The sequence below is a fragment of the Corvus kubaryi genome, unplaced genomic scaffold, assembly GCF_017639235.1.
Source record: "Corvus kubaryi isolate FWS band 111438036 unplaced genomic scaffold, C.kubaryi_AGA036_p1.0 37394, whole genome shotgun sequence".
NCBI classification, from domain to species: domain Eukaryota; kingdom Metazoa; phylum Chordata; class Aves; order Passeriformes; family Corvidae; genus Corvus; species Corvus kubaryi.
This window is the reverse complement of record NW_024581133.1, coordinates 5,368,552-5,382,884: the sequence shown is the minus strand read 5'-3', so window position 1 is coordinate 5,382,884 and position 14,333 is coordinate 5,368,552. Positions and strand designations below refer to the sequence as shown.

At 48.8% G+C, this 14,333-nt stretch overlaps 1 protein-coding gene across 4 annotated transcripts; it reads right to left on the bottom strand.

Moving 5' to 3' along the window:
- Nucleotides 1-538: 538 nt before the first annotated feature.
- On the bottom strand, nucleotides 539-14,164 carry DET1 (DET1 partner of COP1 E3 ubiquitin ligase). 4 transcript variants are annotated; one of them, XM_042039267.1, is made up of 5 exons: nucleotides 14,067-14,164; nucleotides 12,254-13,362; nucleotides 8,985-9,175; nucleotides 7,158-7,349; nucleotides 539-3,398 (listed from the first exon to the last, which is right to left on the bottom strand). In XM_042039267.1, the coding sequence occupies exons 2-5, from the start codon at nucleotides 13,334-13,336 to the stop codon at nucleotides 3,209-3,211; spliced, it is 1,656 nt and encodes a 551-aa protein (XP_041895201.1). In that variant the 5' UTR covers nucleotides 13,337-13,362; nucleotides 14,067-14,164; the 3' UTR covers nucleotides 539-3,208. The 4 variants fall into 4 exon arrangements, with proteins under 4 accessions (XP_041895201.1, XP_041895199.1, XP_041895200.1 ...); XM_042039265.1 differs by having other exon boundaries at nucleotides 14,053-14,153; XM_042039266.1 differs by having other exon boundaries at nucleotides 13,838-14,122.
- Between the last annotated feature and the right edge of the window lie 169 nt (nucleotides 14,165-14,333).

The window sequence follows — 14,333 nt, the reverse complement described above, 5'->3', positions numbered from 1 at the left end:
GGAATTAATTCCTTGTTTTGCTTCGCTTGCATGTGGCTTTTGCTTTACCCATTAACCAGTGTTTATCTCAACCCACAAGTTTTCTCACTTTTACTCTCCCGATTCCCTCCCCAGTCTCGTTGGTGGGGGAGTGAGCGAGTGGCTGTGTGGGGCTGACTTGCCAGCTGGGGTTAAACCACAACAAGCTTTCATCCCTTGATCATGCAGAAAATTACCAAAAGGTTAGACAAATGCTGTAAATGGAATAAAGGAAGAATCCCTGAATACAAGTTGGGCTAGTAACAACGTACAAAGGAAAAAACGTAACCAGCATTAGTTCATGTAGACAAGAATTTCAGAAATCTGCAGGAACTACAGAAATGCCTCAGGTGGGAACATTCTTGAGCACACTTGAATTCCAAGTGCCAGGAAGAGGCAGCAAACTCCCATGTGAGATGCCTGCACAGTCCAAGGCATACCCCTGCCATCTCTTCTTAGTGAAGGAACTCCCATCTACATCTTTCAGATTTTTGGAAGACAAAGACAATAAATCAGACTCTTAAAGCAAATTTTGTTTATTCTGGTTTTAACAGAATCTTTATCCTAACCTAGGAAAAATATCAGGTAGAAAATATCTCCCCTTTTCTCCCACCCTCCCCACCACACACACTTTTTGTTTCTTAAATACAAGCATCAAAATTTCAAGCATGAGAGACTTTTCTTTCCATACATGTCTGTAATAAAATTAACTCTGTTGTTGATATAAAATACAGCAGCCAAGACCAGAGGATCTGCTATGCTACTCCAAGGCAATTAGTACCCAGAATGATCAGTTTGTCTGCACACATAATAAGAAAATACTTAGCATTTATCCAGCACTTTTTATCCATGAATCTCAAGTGTTTTACAAAAGCTGAAAATACGTTTTTGGCCTCATTTACGGAGAAGAAAACACCAGCTGGAGCAGGAAGAGATTTGCCCCCAGCCTCAGAATTTAATAGCAGAGCTAAGAACAGATCTCTGGTTTCTCAGCCCCAAGTCCAACAATCCGTGCCACGCTCTCTGCTTCACACAGGGCAGCCTGAACTTGGCAAAAGCCCCAACTACAGAAATGCTGAAGTTTATATTTTTTCCACTGATAAAAAGTCTAAATGGAGATCTGACAGTTAATTTAGTAGGCACTGACCTCCCGAGGCTGTGACACCAAGGAGTAAATGCAGTCTCAGATGGAGCTGCTGCAAGCTTGGGGCAGGGGGAAAAAAAGAGTCCCATACTGAAGTGTGAACAGCTGTGAGAGTGGTGCAGAGGGAGGTAAACCCATGATCTACAGTGTGCAAACAATTCTCCACTTGGAGCTTTAATTGAATGTTTGAGGAACAGATCACAGGATAAAACCCTAAAACCTTGACAAATAGTGTTATTAGATGAGAGGAACCCGCAGCTAAAGCACTGACACCTCCTCTGTTAGCAGTCTCCTGACCCGCCAGCACTCCTGACAGACCTGAGACACCAACAGTGCCAACACCAGGAAAAGAGCAGTGAAATGCAATGTCCTCCCTAGAAATATGGTTAGCAAGGCCAGGAGAGAAGTACTGTGAGGCAGAGAGCAAAGGCTGATTCAAGGACCCCAAGACACCCTTAATTTTGAGGTCCACCACTCATGCCACGAGCAGGCACCACCACCACCATGCAGTTCTTCTCCTCTGCATCACCAGCAGAATGAATGCATGACTCCAACACTCCTCTTCACAGGCATGTGGCCACAACACATCACCCACAGCTCATTTTGGTCCAAACAAGACACCCACAGGGTCCTTTAATGTAGAGGGTCTCCTGTGTATTAGCACCAATTTTCTAATGCCCCTGCTGTACCTCCTATAGGAACGGGACAAGAACAGGCTCCAGCTTCTGATGGAGCTCATCATGATGCTGGGATGGTTGTGCTGCCTGGCAGCAACCAGTCATAAACCAGCCCTCGTGTAAAAACCCCTAAATGCTGACCTACAACCAAAACCTCCATTTTTAAGAGAGAAGGGCAGGCCAGCAGCCTCACCAGCCCACAGTGGCAGGTAATTACACCCAGGAGCTTAATTTATCAGCAGCACAAACACTGCCGTGGTCCAGCTAACACTGACACACTGGCCAGCTGTGCTCTGAAGCCTGAAAACAGCATCTGGGTTCTCACAGAGAACAGTGTATCAAACAGAGAGAGGTGAGCAACCTAAGTCAACAAGTTCATCTCCAAACTGCCTGCCCGCAGCACTGAACATGAATTCAGGTCTCCACCTACCCTCCTTCCTGGGCAAACCCTACTAATTTACCACGCTGGTACTCCAACACACAGGAGGGTGCTAGCAGCTAGGTCTCCCCTCTTCTCAGCAGCAGAACCTGCAGGTGGCCGTGAGGATTCACCCCCATACTGCAGAAAAGTCCCTCTGACATGACCAAGGAGCTGCTGTTGCTCCCCACACCCTTCCCAGACACCCATCTTCCTCCTGCACCCACCTCCTCGTGCATTACAGACACAACCAGCTGCCCTGGCCTGCTGGTGTAGCACCACCTCTCACTTAGGAGCTTCTACAATACTAAGGCACAAAGATTAAGTGACTTGCATAAGAGTCAGGAACACACCTCATGTCTCTCAACTGTAGTGATTTCTCACACTTTTTTTTCCAGACCTCTTGCATATTAAAATGGCAACAGCAGGTTGTCTGGATGAGAGCAGGATCTCATTTCCCCCGCAATTCTGAAGATACAAACAGGGGTAGCTGTTTGTATCCAAGCCCTCCCCATGGCTCCCATCCCTTCCCTCTGTGACAGGTAGGAGAGCACCAGTGCAGAAGGGAGCGCTCCACAAGTGTGATGCAAAGCTCCATCTCTGCCATCCTAAGACCTACAGCAGGATAAAAAACAGACATGCCTCTGGGAAACCAGGAAAAGGACCTCAGCTATGCTTTGTTCATCAACAGGAACAGGGAAGGCCAGCAGCACTTAATGCAGCGGGATCTCCGCAGTACAAACAGGGTCAGAAGAAACATCCACCCCCATAACTGGGGTGGCTCAGCTTTCCACAGCTGAGGCTGAGGGCCCTGCGAGATGCCACTGGTAGGAGCTCCCAGGTGAGGCTTCTTGCCACAAGCGATGGCTGGGTTTCCCAGAAGGCGCGAGCGTCTGGCTGTGGCCCGCCTGTGGCACGCCAAGGAGCCAAGGAGAGCAGCCCCGGGTGCCTCTAGCTGCAGCTGTGCCTCATGTGGAAGTTCACCACGTACTCGGCGTTGGTGCGCTGCACCGAGATGGCGAAGGGCTCGAAGGGGTGGAAGGTGAAGGCGACCAGGCGCCGCACTGTGTGATTGATGGGGCGCCCCAGGAGTCCCGCCTGGATCTCAAACTTCAGCAGGCCAGAATCACGAGCGTAAAATCTGAAAGGAAGAGAAAGTCAATTATGGCTGTTCCCGACTATTGACTTTGCCATCTGGGCTCTTTGCACACAGAGACAAGTGCCTTGCTCAAGCTCTGGTGCTCCCTGAGGGGCAGAAGGTGCTCAGCTGGGTGTCTGGCTCTTGGCTTTGAAGGAAAGTCCCTCTCAGGGCAGTTGTTTTCCACTGTCTAGAAAAGCATCACTTCATTTTATTATTAGCAGTGAGAGAACTGTGCCTGTCACTTTGATGGACAAAGCTAACTTCACAAGAGGGAGTCAGTTTGGTTCAGACCCCACCTGTGCTGGCTCTCCATCCTCTCTTATTGCAAGCTGCTTCCCTCGATCGCTAAGGCAGATATACCATACAGAACTGAGCTCCCTTCCCTCAGCAATGGCCTTCACTGAGAGTGTCAGGCCATCCTTTCCTCCCCCTGGTCCTGCCAGGGAAGGCTTTACACTGCTGTCCTTGTGCCTGCTACTTCCCTCTTCAGTCAAGGAAGTCGATCCAATCCTGCTCAAGGATGCCATGTTGTACTGTACAGTTCAAGCAGGGCTTTGCAGTTCCTTTTAGATTTCCATCAAAAAAGCATTAATGAAATAGGCTGGGCAGGAGGTACCTGATGAATTGGATTCAACAATCACAGCATGGACAGAGGTCAAGGAAAACCTTATGCCCTTCTGCTGTCAACCACGGACCTGCCTGTGGGTCAAGCTCATGTGCATCTCCAAACAGGTGAGCTCTGGAACACAGCTCCAGCACAGAGGGAACGTTGTCAGGGGGATGAGGCAAACAGTGCTAAAGAGACAGGTGAGTCCAGGGAAGCTCTTTGCTTCTTGAACCTCCTCTGCACACTCTGTGTAACTGGCATAAGCCCAGGCAACACCACTGTCCTCTGCTGCTGTCACAACACAGGACTCTCTGCGAGGATCCCACCCTCCCCAAGACTTTGGAGAAGGTTTCTGGGATGTAGTGGTGGAGGTTTCTGGATGTGGTACCTTCACCAAGTAACTGGGCTCCAACTCAAGTCCTCACCCTGAAGTTGTCTCTGTTAGACCATTTTCATTAGACCTCTTCCAGCTTCAGGCACAGAACTGCCATTATGCCTCCCAGCTGTTTCCTTTTCCACCAACACTTAGTGCATGCAGGTATTTTGCATTTTCCTCTGATTCTAACTCCAAGAATGCTTTCAATGTCGGAGCGCATCTCCCCCCCGCCAGCAATACGATGCACTCAGCTCTCAGCCTGGAAGAACGGATGATGACAGACACGAGCGATGCTGTGTCAGGAGCAGACATACTCCACATTTTAACAACACAGCCTATTGAGAACCTCATGTTCTTCCTGGAGGGCCACTCTCCTCTCCCTTCCTCTGAATCAAAGTGCCAGCCAGCCCTGCCTGAAAATTGCACACAAGAACCCAGCAAGAGAGTCACAATCTTGGTATTTGGCTTTTCAAAAAGCCCTTTCCCTCCTACACAAGGCTGGGTATGCAGAGGGTCATTCTTTAAATAAAGCACAGTCCCCCATCTGTTCCTCTCTCTCCCCCAATTCACAACAATTTACTACTCAAGATGAAGCTCCCTGTAATCTTAAAGATGTGCTCAGTTTGGTATTTTTAAATGTATTTTTAAAAGTGCTCTGCAATCAGAGGCCATTTCCATGGGCTCTCATTCTGGGGATAAATTAGGCACTGCAATATAAAATTGTATGTCAACAGAAACAGCAAGACCAGCCTTTTCAAACCCTAGGAAAATGGAAGATTTATCTGCAGACCAATTCTTTTGTTAAATGGCTTCTTATTAGCCATCTAGATGGATTTTAGAGACCCCCTGCTATAGGTAGAGCTGTGTTAGAGCCTCTTCCCTCAAGTGCCATCATTTCACGCACTGAATATCTCTTCAAGCCTCCTGAAAAGAGACAGGAAGGCGGTGGTGATGGGGACCCTGAAGTCCTTCCCACCTGACAGCAAACAACCACTGGTCTCTTAAGCAGGCAGAGTTGAACCTTCTGGGATGCAGAAAAGCACTAAGGGTTAAAGGGAATCAGTGCACAGAAATATTGAATTGATGTGGAAAAGGTCTGGAAGCCTTCCTAGCTCACACATCGTGCCAGGAAACTGCACACAGGCTATAACACCCGTAGCTGCTGAAGGGTTTTCCATTCCAGACAATTATAGGACTTACATTACAAATCCTGTGGTCCCTCATTTCCAAGCCCTCTAACCCCAACAGGCAGCTAGCATTATTTTATTAATCCCTTTGTTTTGCATGTGAGAACCACAGCAGCACCATTTCAGCTACTGAATGGTTAAGGTTAGCGCCTCATCTTCTGCTTACTTTCCAAAAACCAGGAGCCCCACTGCTCCGAGGCTCTATTCAAGTCCTAATTGACTCTGCACAGCTTTGAGCTTTAAAAGCCCTGGCTCTGAAACGCTGCTTTGCTCAGGGGAGGGAGGGAAGGTGGCACTTGGCTTTGTTTACTACAAAGACTCCACCGCAGCAAATGACTGCAGTTCTGCTGCCTTTTGTCGGCGGGAGAGGGGCGCAGGTTGGCGCTGGCAGACAACTGCCACCCTGCAAGTTTTCCCAAGCATGACAAGGGGGAAAAGGGCAGGCTTTCTTTGCAGATAACATGGAAGCTGGAGATCAAACCAAATCATACAGGCAGAAGAATCAATTAAATATACATAATTTGGGAATTGAGAGCGCAGGAATAATCAGAAGTTCCCCATCACCTGAGTCAGGGCCAGGGGGGATATGAAACCAGTTTTTGAGAATGCATTGATGAACATAAAGTTGGGAAGCGGTCCAGAATGATCTCCCTAGGCTGCCTGAGCCCCCAACATGTGTGCAGTCACTAAACAAAGCGCTCAGACACTGAAGGCTCTCTTTGTTTTCAGAGCATAGGTTTGCTTCTGCAGTACTATGAGCAGAAAGACTGTTCTGCCTGGATAACTCGGGCTCTTTGAGCCTTTCAAGCCAGAGAGATGTTGGATTTTTAACCACTACCTCTTGCAGCCATGGCTGCAAGCAACAGAAAGAAATAAATAGTCCTGATGTTTCTTCAAGAAGCATTGCAAACCTCCTTATTCTCAAGTTCAGACTTATTCCTTCTGCTGGCACTGGAAACTCAGACAGAAGAGGAACAGAATGGCCCTGACACCTGGCTAAAATTCCTACTACAGACAGAAATTTCTTACAGATCACAGAGAGAAGGGAGTATGAAAAGGCATACAGCTCCCAGGGTGAGAACAGTAAACAAGGCAAGTCTGAAAACAGTTCAATCAATACCACAAGCTTTCTGAGTAACACCTAGCCCAGATACTATTTTATTCACAGGACAAACTAGACAATCCTTGCCAACTAAACCCACATGCTCAGAGAGGATCCTTCCAGCATAGGAAAGCAGACATCAGAGCTGTATCACTCTGCAACCCAAACACAACGGCAGCACTGCAAGAAGAGGAGGAGGAATAAGACCATTCATATGGAAAAGGCTGAGACTTCACCACCCAAACCTTCCCCAGAGCAGAGCAGCTCAGCAAGAAAACATGAAGAGCCCTCCCACACATCCACATTACTGTAAAGGAGAGAGGCCAACTTTTGTGGAACTGCTGAAATAAATCCCCTGGTGAAAGGATTTCCTAAGAGAAAGGCTTCCATCTATTCCCTTTCCTGCACACTTGACGCCACATGGCAGAGATGCTTTAGTGCTCCTTGCACTCTCTCCTCACATACAGCTCCCTGGCCTGTCCCATACCTTATGGGGTGATCACCACAGGTCTTGGGCCGCTCCATGACTGACACCCACTTGTCATCATAGCTGAAAAGGGACAGGTCGAGGTAGGGGCTGCCGCTGTAGGACTGGGCGCTGATGGGGAGCTGCCCCAGCAGCCGCCGCACGGCCTCCGTGTGCCCTCCGTACTTGGCGTTCACAATCGTGTCTTTGAACCTGCAGCAAACCAAGAGACACCTTTTGTTCACAAAAGCCACAGGTGAACAGCACAGCTTAAATAAACTAAGCAGGAAAACTGACAGGGAAAGAAAACAGCAGCAGTGTAAGAACTGAAACAGCTCATTTCCAAAGATGTATCAATGTGATTCAAGCATCAACCAGTTCTGCTGACCTTTTCATCCTCCCTCATCATTACTGTTTCGCTCAGAATGTCCCAAGTGACAGAAGGAGAAGAATGTGCCTACCCACAAGGTCTGGACCCAGCTGCTCTGCAGTACAGGAAATGAACAGGATCAGAAACAGGGAGAGATGGATTAGCATCTTACAGTCAATCCAAGTTTTACCATGAAGCCAGGAAACAGCGGGAGCAAAAGCCAGGGGGCTTTCACAGTAACAACTGAGCCCTTAACATTGATTTGAGACTCCTCCTCTCTCCAGCCACTGTTTTAAATGCATACAGGAAGAAACCTTAGATGAAGAAGAACCTTGATGAGAAGCATAAAGCTCTCCAGAAACTACAGTGAGCTGAAAGTTCTTCCTGGTGGAGAGATTAACAGAGGCTGGATTTCTCTTTCCAAGTAAAATTTGAAGCTTTCCATGTGTGAGAACAGTCAGATTGGCTGCAGGGACGTCATAACATCAAGGAGGGTAAACACTCAGCCAAAAGCCAGCTCATTGTGGTTTATGCTCTATGATACTTTGCTGTGGAAGTTACAACACTCTTGTTACTGGCCCTTGTAGCAAGGAGATGAAAAGATTCTCCTTCCTACTTTAACAAAAGGCAGGAGTTGTTCTTCATAAGTCTTTGGTGAGTTCTCTCATTCTCTCTTCCATTAAGCATTATGGATTTCCTGACAGGCAGCTCTAGAAAGTTACAGACATAGTCAACTTCATCATACTTGTGTGACATCAGCCTGAAGTCAACAGAAGCTTGATGCCCATGAGTGGATGCCAAGTACTTTGGATGATGTGAAACAACTCACTGTAAGAACAAAACACCCTGAGTCACAACAAAATTATTCCAAGAGAAATAACACACTCTGCCTCATTAAAACCACATCTGACTGCTAAAGCATATTCTAGAAACCCAGGTTATTTTGGTATTTTGCTCAGCTTTCACAACAGAACTAAGCGGATGAGTTTCTTTTCTCCTAGCACAGTGATGAGAACCACAAGCTGGCGACTGATGTCGAGGAAATGCTACAGAACACAGTTTGATATACACTAAATTCAGAGAACATCACTTGGCAAAATACACCCAACTCGATCATGCCAGCATCTTGACAAACCATATCTTCAGGGACCAAAGCTACTGGGCAGTAACACCTTAACAGCCTCCAGAAGAGTTACTGCTCAAGGAGAGACAGAAACATCTTTCCCTCAAAATTCCTTTCCTTTCTTGTAAGCACCGGTTTGCCCCTGCTTTGTTCCTTCCTCTAACAAGGCAAATGCTGTGGAATATAAAATCAGATGCATCAGGCTGCAAGATAAACCATGTACAGTCCTGACCCTTGCACCACCTGGCAAAGGGGACCAAAGGAACTGGTTTTCTCAGGGTATTTGATACTGGCCTTCAGTGGACGGGGGCAAGCGTGTGTCTATACGGAATAAAGCATGCTCCCAATGGCTCACCGGCGCTGGATCTGCCTCGCAAAGTTGTTGCTGGAAGCTGAGCAGGGGAACTGGACAGCCTCACTGTGCAAGGTGGCATTCCTGAAGAGGTCACAGAAGTTCTCAAACAGCTCCAGCAGCTCATCAGACGTGTTCTCAAACACGGCAATGACCTCCGTGGTCACCATGTTGTACACGACGAAGAACGAGGGCTGGGGAGAGAGGCAGAGGTTACCAGGAGAGCACGGGTGGGGAAGCTGTCCCTTCCTTCTCCCCACATCTCACCACAGACCCCATCCAAATTCCTTCACAGCACAGGAGAATCCTACATCCTCACACTAATCCATTCTCCTATTGGAATGCCTCAACATCTACCAAATTATCCACCTCTCAGCTGTGATTATTTAAGAAAACTTAATGAGCTTCCAATTTTTCAGCTTGAACTGGATGCAACGGTTTTCTCTTCTTCTCTGTCCTCCACCAGCCCAAAACATCTTCTCAAGTGCCAAATTTAATTTTCATTCCTGCTGACAAAATGATTTCAGATCCAGTGCTAGCTGACCATAAATTACTTTTACCTCTGTGTAGATATATTATTTTCTTCCCCTCCTTAATATCTGCATCACACAGAGATGAGCCTTTTTAGTGTACTACGCACTACATCACTGCCCACAAAAAGCTGTACCCTCCAGGTACCCTGACAACACAGAAATGAAAATCTGAAAGACATTAATGACTTCTTTTTAATGGTGACATTCTTGTGCAAGAAGGCCCTTGTATCATGCTGTGGATTGGCAATGGCATTGTATCCTGGCACGAATGAGCAAGAAATTGGGAAAAAAGGTGACAAAAAATTGTGTCAACGCAGCTACATCAAAGGGAGATGACATTCCCATCCCATTGGGAAAGGGCATATTTAATTCTTGGTCATTAAAAGTAGCTTTCATTAGAGACAGGAGTGCTGCCACCCCAAAGAAAGAACCAGTCTGCACATCAAAGGGAACTAATTCCTGTGGTATAAACAGGTATCTGATTAAATCTTCTGTCAATAGAGGCAATTCCTAAATGCTTCACCTCCTGCTCCCAAACAATGCTCAGGGATGACGGCAGGCACTCTGCCTACCCCACCCACCTGCAAATATCACAAGGTTTGTTTGTTTTACAGCCCCAAAATAAACTGTGATAATACAATCCAGCCCCCACATGTCCAAAGGAAGCACACTAGATGAGGTTACTCACTAGACTACTGCCTGAGGAAAGGGAAGCCCTTCTGAAATAAAGGGTTGGAGCAGAGAGAAAATAAAAGAAGACAAGCAGAAGGAAAAACTATTTAAACCACTGAAGACTGCAGGGAGTACCCTCCAGCTTTAAATAGAGTTCCTTTGCCAGGTTAACACAGAGACACATCTGCAGGATGCCCCTGAGCAAGGAAACCCTCACTGCTTTTTGCAGCACCTGTAACACCACCAAAACATCATCACAGCATGGGAAGCAGCAGCTGAGTGCCACAAAAATCATACACCAGTGCTATCAAGCCTATCAACACAAGCCTACAACAGCAACAAACCCCCAAGCTACATATGCAGGGCACTCTCTTAAAGATGTCAAAGGATCCAGTGCAGACCCAGACAAAAAACACACAACCCACAACCATGAACAGCTACTCCTCAACCTTCTTGGCAGAGAAGCCAGAGGAGAGAGAGAGACTGGATGAAACCTCGTGTTCCTTGTCTGACAGATTGAAGAAAAATGGGAACTGTAGGTATTTTGCGAGCCAAGTTTTATTCAGGAAGCCCTAACACAACACCTACATTCAGACAGGTGTGCAAAGACTGCTCCACATCTGGAATTATCTCCTGGAAGAACTGAGAAATGAGATGCTTTTCCAGCAGCACAAATCCCAGTGCCCGAAGCACACTGCAAACAAACCACAAACTGCATCTTAAAGTAACCCTGGGGTGAAGAGAGTCCAGAGCTCTCTGCAGCAAACCAGGCACAAAAGCCCTACTAACCACAGCAGAGTGCAGAGCTGAGCCTGTAACAAACACTTACATCATGGTCAGGAGCTCATTCCAGACACCAGCAACGAGCAGAACCCTGCAGGCCACTTCCACAGAGCCTTCATATTTCTGAGACAGACGTTCAGCTTTACACCAGTGGGCAAAATGGATTAGATTAAGACTTACCTATTTCCTCCCAAAGCAACTCCCCCAAACAAAAAATGCCACAGAAGAGAAAAATAAAACAGAACAAACCAAGAGTCATCTCCCAGGAAAAACAAAGGCAACACATGAAGTGCTACTGTCTATTTCTTCTAGGACCTAAGTCCTGGATCTGGCAAAGATGTGGGGAAGAGAAGTGTATGAGAGAAAACAAGCATCTGGGGAACAATCAGACCTACATGCTGCACTGGAGATTTATTACAAATTCTTGCGAATACTTTCAACAGAATAAAAACAAGCTGATTAAAGGAATAAAAACAAGCTTAAAAAAAAAATCTCTTGGTTTCACAGGGCTCAAAATGTGACCAACCACTCTAAAACCAGTGAAAAGAGATGATCAACATGCAGGGTTGGGAAACATCTGGAGGGACCCAGCACTGACTGAGCTACATTTGCTCTAATTCCACTTTAGTACTAAACTGAAAAGAGAAGCAATTGGCCCATTAGCCTGATCTAAAAGCTGCTACTCCAGTTTGGAGAGATCATAAATACTACCTCTTACTGAAGCTTGAAAGACTTAAGTACGTAGGCAGAACAGAAATGGTAATTGTACCGGGGAAAATGAAGACTATTATATTTGAAAAACATGCTTGAAGATACACGAGCAAAGAGAGAGACCACCTCTACAATTTAAATGGACTATATAAAATATCAGCTAAAAATAACTTCAGTTGGGGATTTGGGGAGGGAAAGAGGATTGTACAGCATCTATGAGCATGGGGAACAATCCTTTGAGAAATGGACTTGCTAACACATCAGATCTTTCTCATTTTGCAGGTGAGAAGGAAGCAATGAAATTAAGCAAAGAAAAGATAAAGAAGTTATTCAGTATCAGAGGCATCAATTTTTCACACAAGAATCAAGTATTGGGGATCCTAAACAACATTCACAGGCTCAGTAAGGAACAGCTCCCAGCATTGTAGTGCTTGAGCACTTGCCCCAAAGCAATGAGCAGCCTGAAGAGAGGCAGTATCTGAGCCACCTGGTCTAGTGGATCCCTAGCAGAGTGGTTGGAATCAGATGATATTTAAGGTCTCTTCCAACCCAAACCATTCTGTGATTCTCTACCTGGGAAGGATCCGTCACCCGCAGCGTGACCACGTCCTCACTTGTGTATTTGATAAACAGATGGTTCTCATCCAAGAGCTGCATCTTCCACATGCGGAGCTGCCTCAGCTGGTCGAAGTACTGGAAGAACCTTCTCTTTGCTATAGCACTTCCATCCTGCTCGGCCCTCCTCCACAGGTACACCAGCAGCCTGTGCTTCAGGGAGTTTATGAAGGGCTCTTTGTAGGGGTTGGCCATTCCCGTCTGAGTGTCCCGCTGCACCTCGGGATACACCGCAGACAGGGTCAGGAGATCATCCTCGTAGCAGAAGCGGCCGATGGTCCGCACGTCGATGAACGTCCCCTCGGGCGTCACCTGAAAGACGTGAATGGTCTGCTGCTGCACAGAGAGAATGGCCAAGATGTTCTTGTACAGGTACAGCCCCTGGTTGTGAGACAGGATGACTTTGTCACACTTGAAAGTCCGCGTGTCGCACAGCCTGCCCGTGTGGAGGTCGATGATGTGCAGGGAGTAGTCCTCCAGCGGGGAGCGCGGGTTGGGGGTCACGGACTCGCTGTTGCGGTACACCTCGAAGAAGGGCGGGTGCGGCTCCTCGGGCAGGTAGGCGGCCGAGCCCACGATCACGTACCGGCAGTCGTCCGTGAACAGGCTGCACTCCCGGTTCAGGTGCTCCCCGTTGGAGGCCACGTTGGTGATGTGCAGCAGCACGAAGAAGCGCTCAAAGAGCCGCCCCCGGATGTTGACAGACCTTTGGTCGTTGCCATTGGCCAGGATCTCCCCCTCGTAGCCCTGCAGGAGGTCCTCGGCCGCCTGGCAGCCCTGGTACTCGTAGATCTCCAGTGAGGTCTGGTCGGAGGAGAAGGCGATGAAGTAGCGGCCATCGGGGGAGAACTTGCGCAGGAAGCAGGGCGGCTTCTCCACGTTGACCACGGTGAAGTTGGGGAAGACGTTCTGGTGGAAGACACGGACTTGGTGCCAGTGAGTGCCGGCCTTGCCCGAACTGATCCGACGGCGCTCCAGGCGATGGATGACGTTCTGGTTCTGGATGCGCCGGGGCCTGATCGTGGGGGCCTCATGGTCCATGGTCAGAGCTCTACTTCATCTTCATCCTGCGGGGAGAGCACACGTGCCCTGGGACCACACGGAATCCAGGGTACAGGGGACCTGCTCACATGGACCCACAGCACCCGAGGGGGCTGGCTAAAAGGTACAGGCTTGGCTTCAGGAGGGCGGAAGATAATGAGGAAGGACACAGGGAGCAGGTGGAGAGACTGGGAGAAAGATCTCGGTGGGAGGCACCAGGAGAACAAGGGCAGTCCAGAAATGCCTGTAGGGCAGTCCTGCCTGCTGAGTTGAGACAGACAGCGGGGCATCAGGAGAGGAAAGAGGCAGCTAGGAAGGCGGACAGACACAGGTGGACACCAAAGGAATGGAGGGAGCATCCATACACCGGGGAGGGAGTCCAGAAAGCAGGGATAAATGCAGACCTGACAAATAAGAGAAACAGGGTACAGCTTGAAAACAACGGAGGAAGCTCGGGACAAGGGGGCACAGAGGGGTCACCCTCGATGTACCCGGGCCCACCTGCCTAGAAGGAAGAGAGGAGCTTCGGTCCCCAGGGCTGAGGAGGGACTGAGCTCCAGGGAAACCCGGGGACAGCTGACCGCCCGCCCGCCAAAGGTATCGGGGATCCCAGATACTCTCCCGCTGGCCTGAGGGGCGAGGGGACACGGAGAACCGGGGGCCGCGGTGGTCTCCGCGCCGTTTTAGGACTGGGAGGAGGTCGCGACCGCGCTCACCGCTGGGGCCGCACCGGGTTCCGCTCACGCCATGGCCGCCGCCATCTTTCCGCCACCGCACAGCGGCGGGAGGGCGTCACCGCACTTCCGCTTCCGGTCGCCGAACCAGCGAGATGGGGCCTGCCGGGCCAGAGCGCCGGAGAACGGCGGGGCGCGCCCCCTGGCGGCCGGAGGGAGCCCCGCACAGGGCACCCCCAGCGCCCATCGTGGATCCCCAAAACCCATCCTGCATCCCCTGCACCCATCCTGCATCCCCTGCACCCATCCTGAACCCATCCTGC

What these genes read in the sequence shown, in the direction of transcription:
- DET1 (XM_042039267.1), bottom strand. Translation starts at nt 13,336, where the DNA reads ATGGACCATGAGGCCCCCACGATCAGGCCCCGGCGCATCCAGAACCAG. An exon ending in GGGTGACGGATCCTTCCCAG is followed by an intron (nt 9,176 to 12,253) that starts GTAGAGAATCAC and finishes CTCTCTCCCCAG; the next exon opens with CCCTCGTTCTTCGTCGTGTA. An exon ending in GCGAGGCAGATCCAGCGCCG is followed by an intron (nt 7,350 to 8,984) that starts GTGAGCCATTGG and finishes GGTTTGCTGCAG; the next exon opens with GTTCAAAGACACGATTGTGA.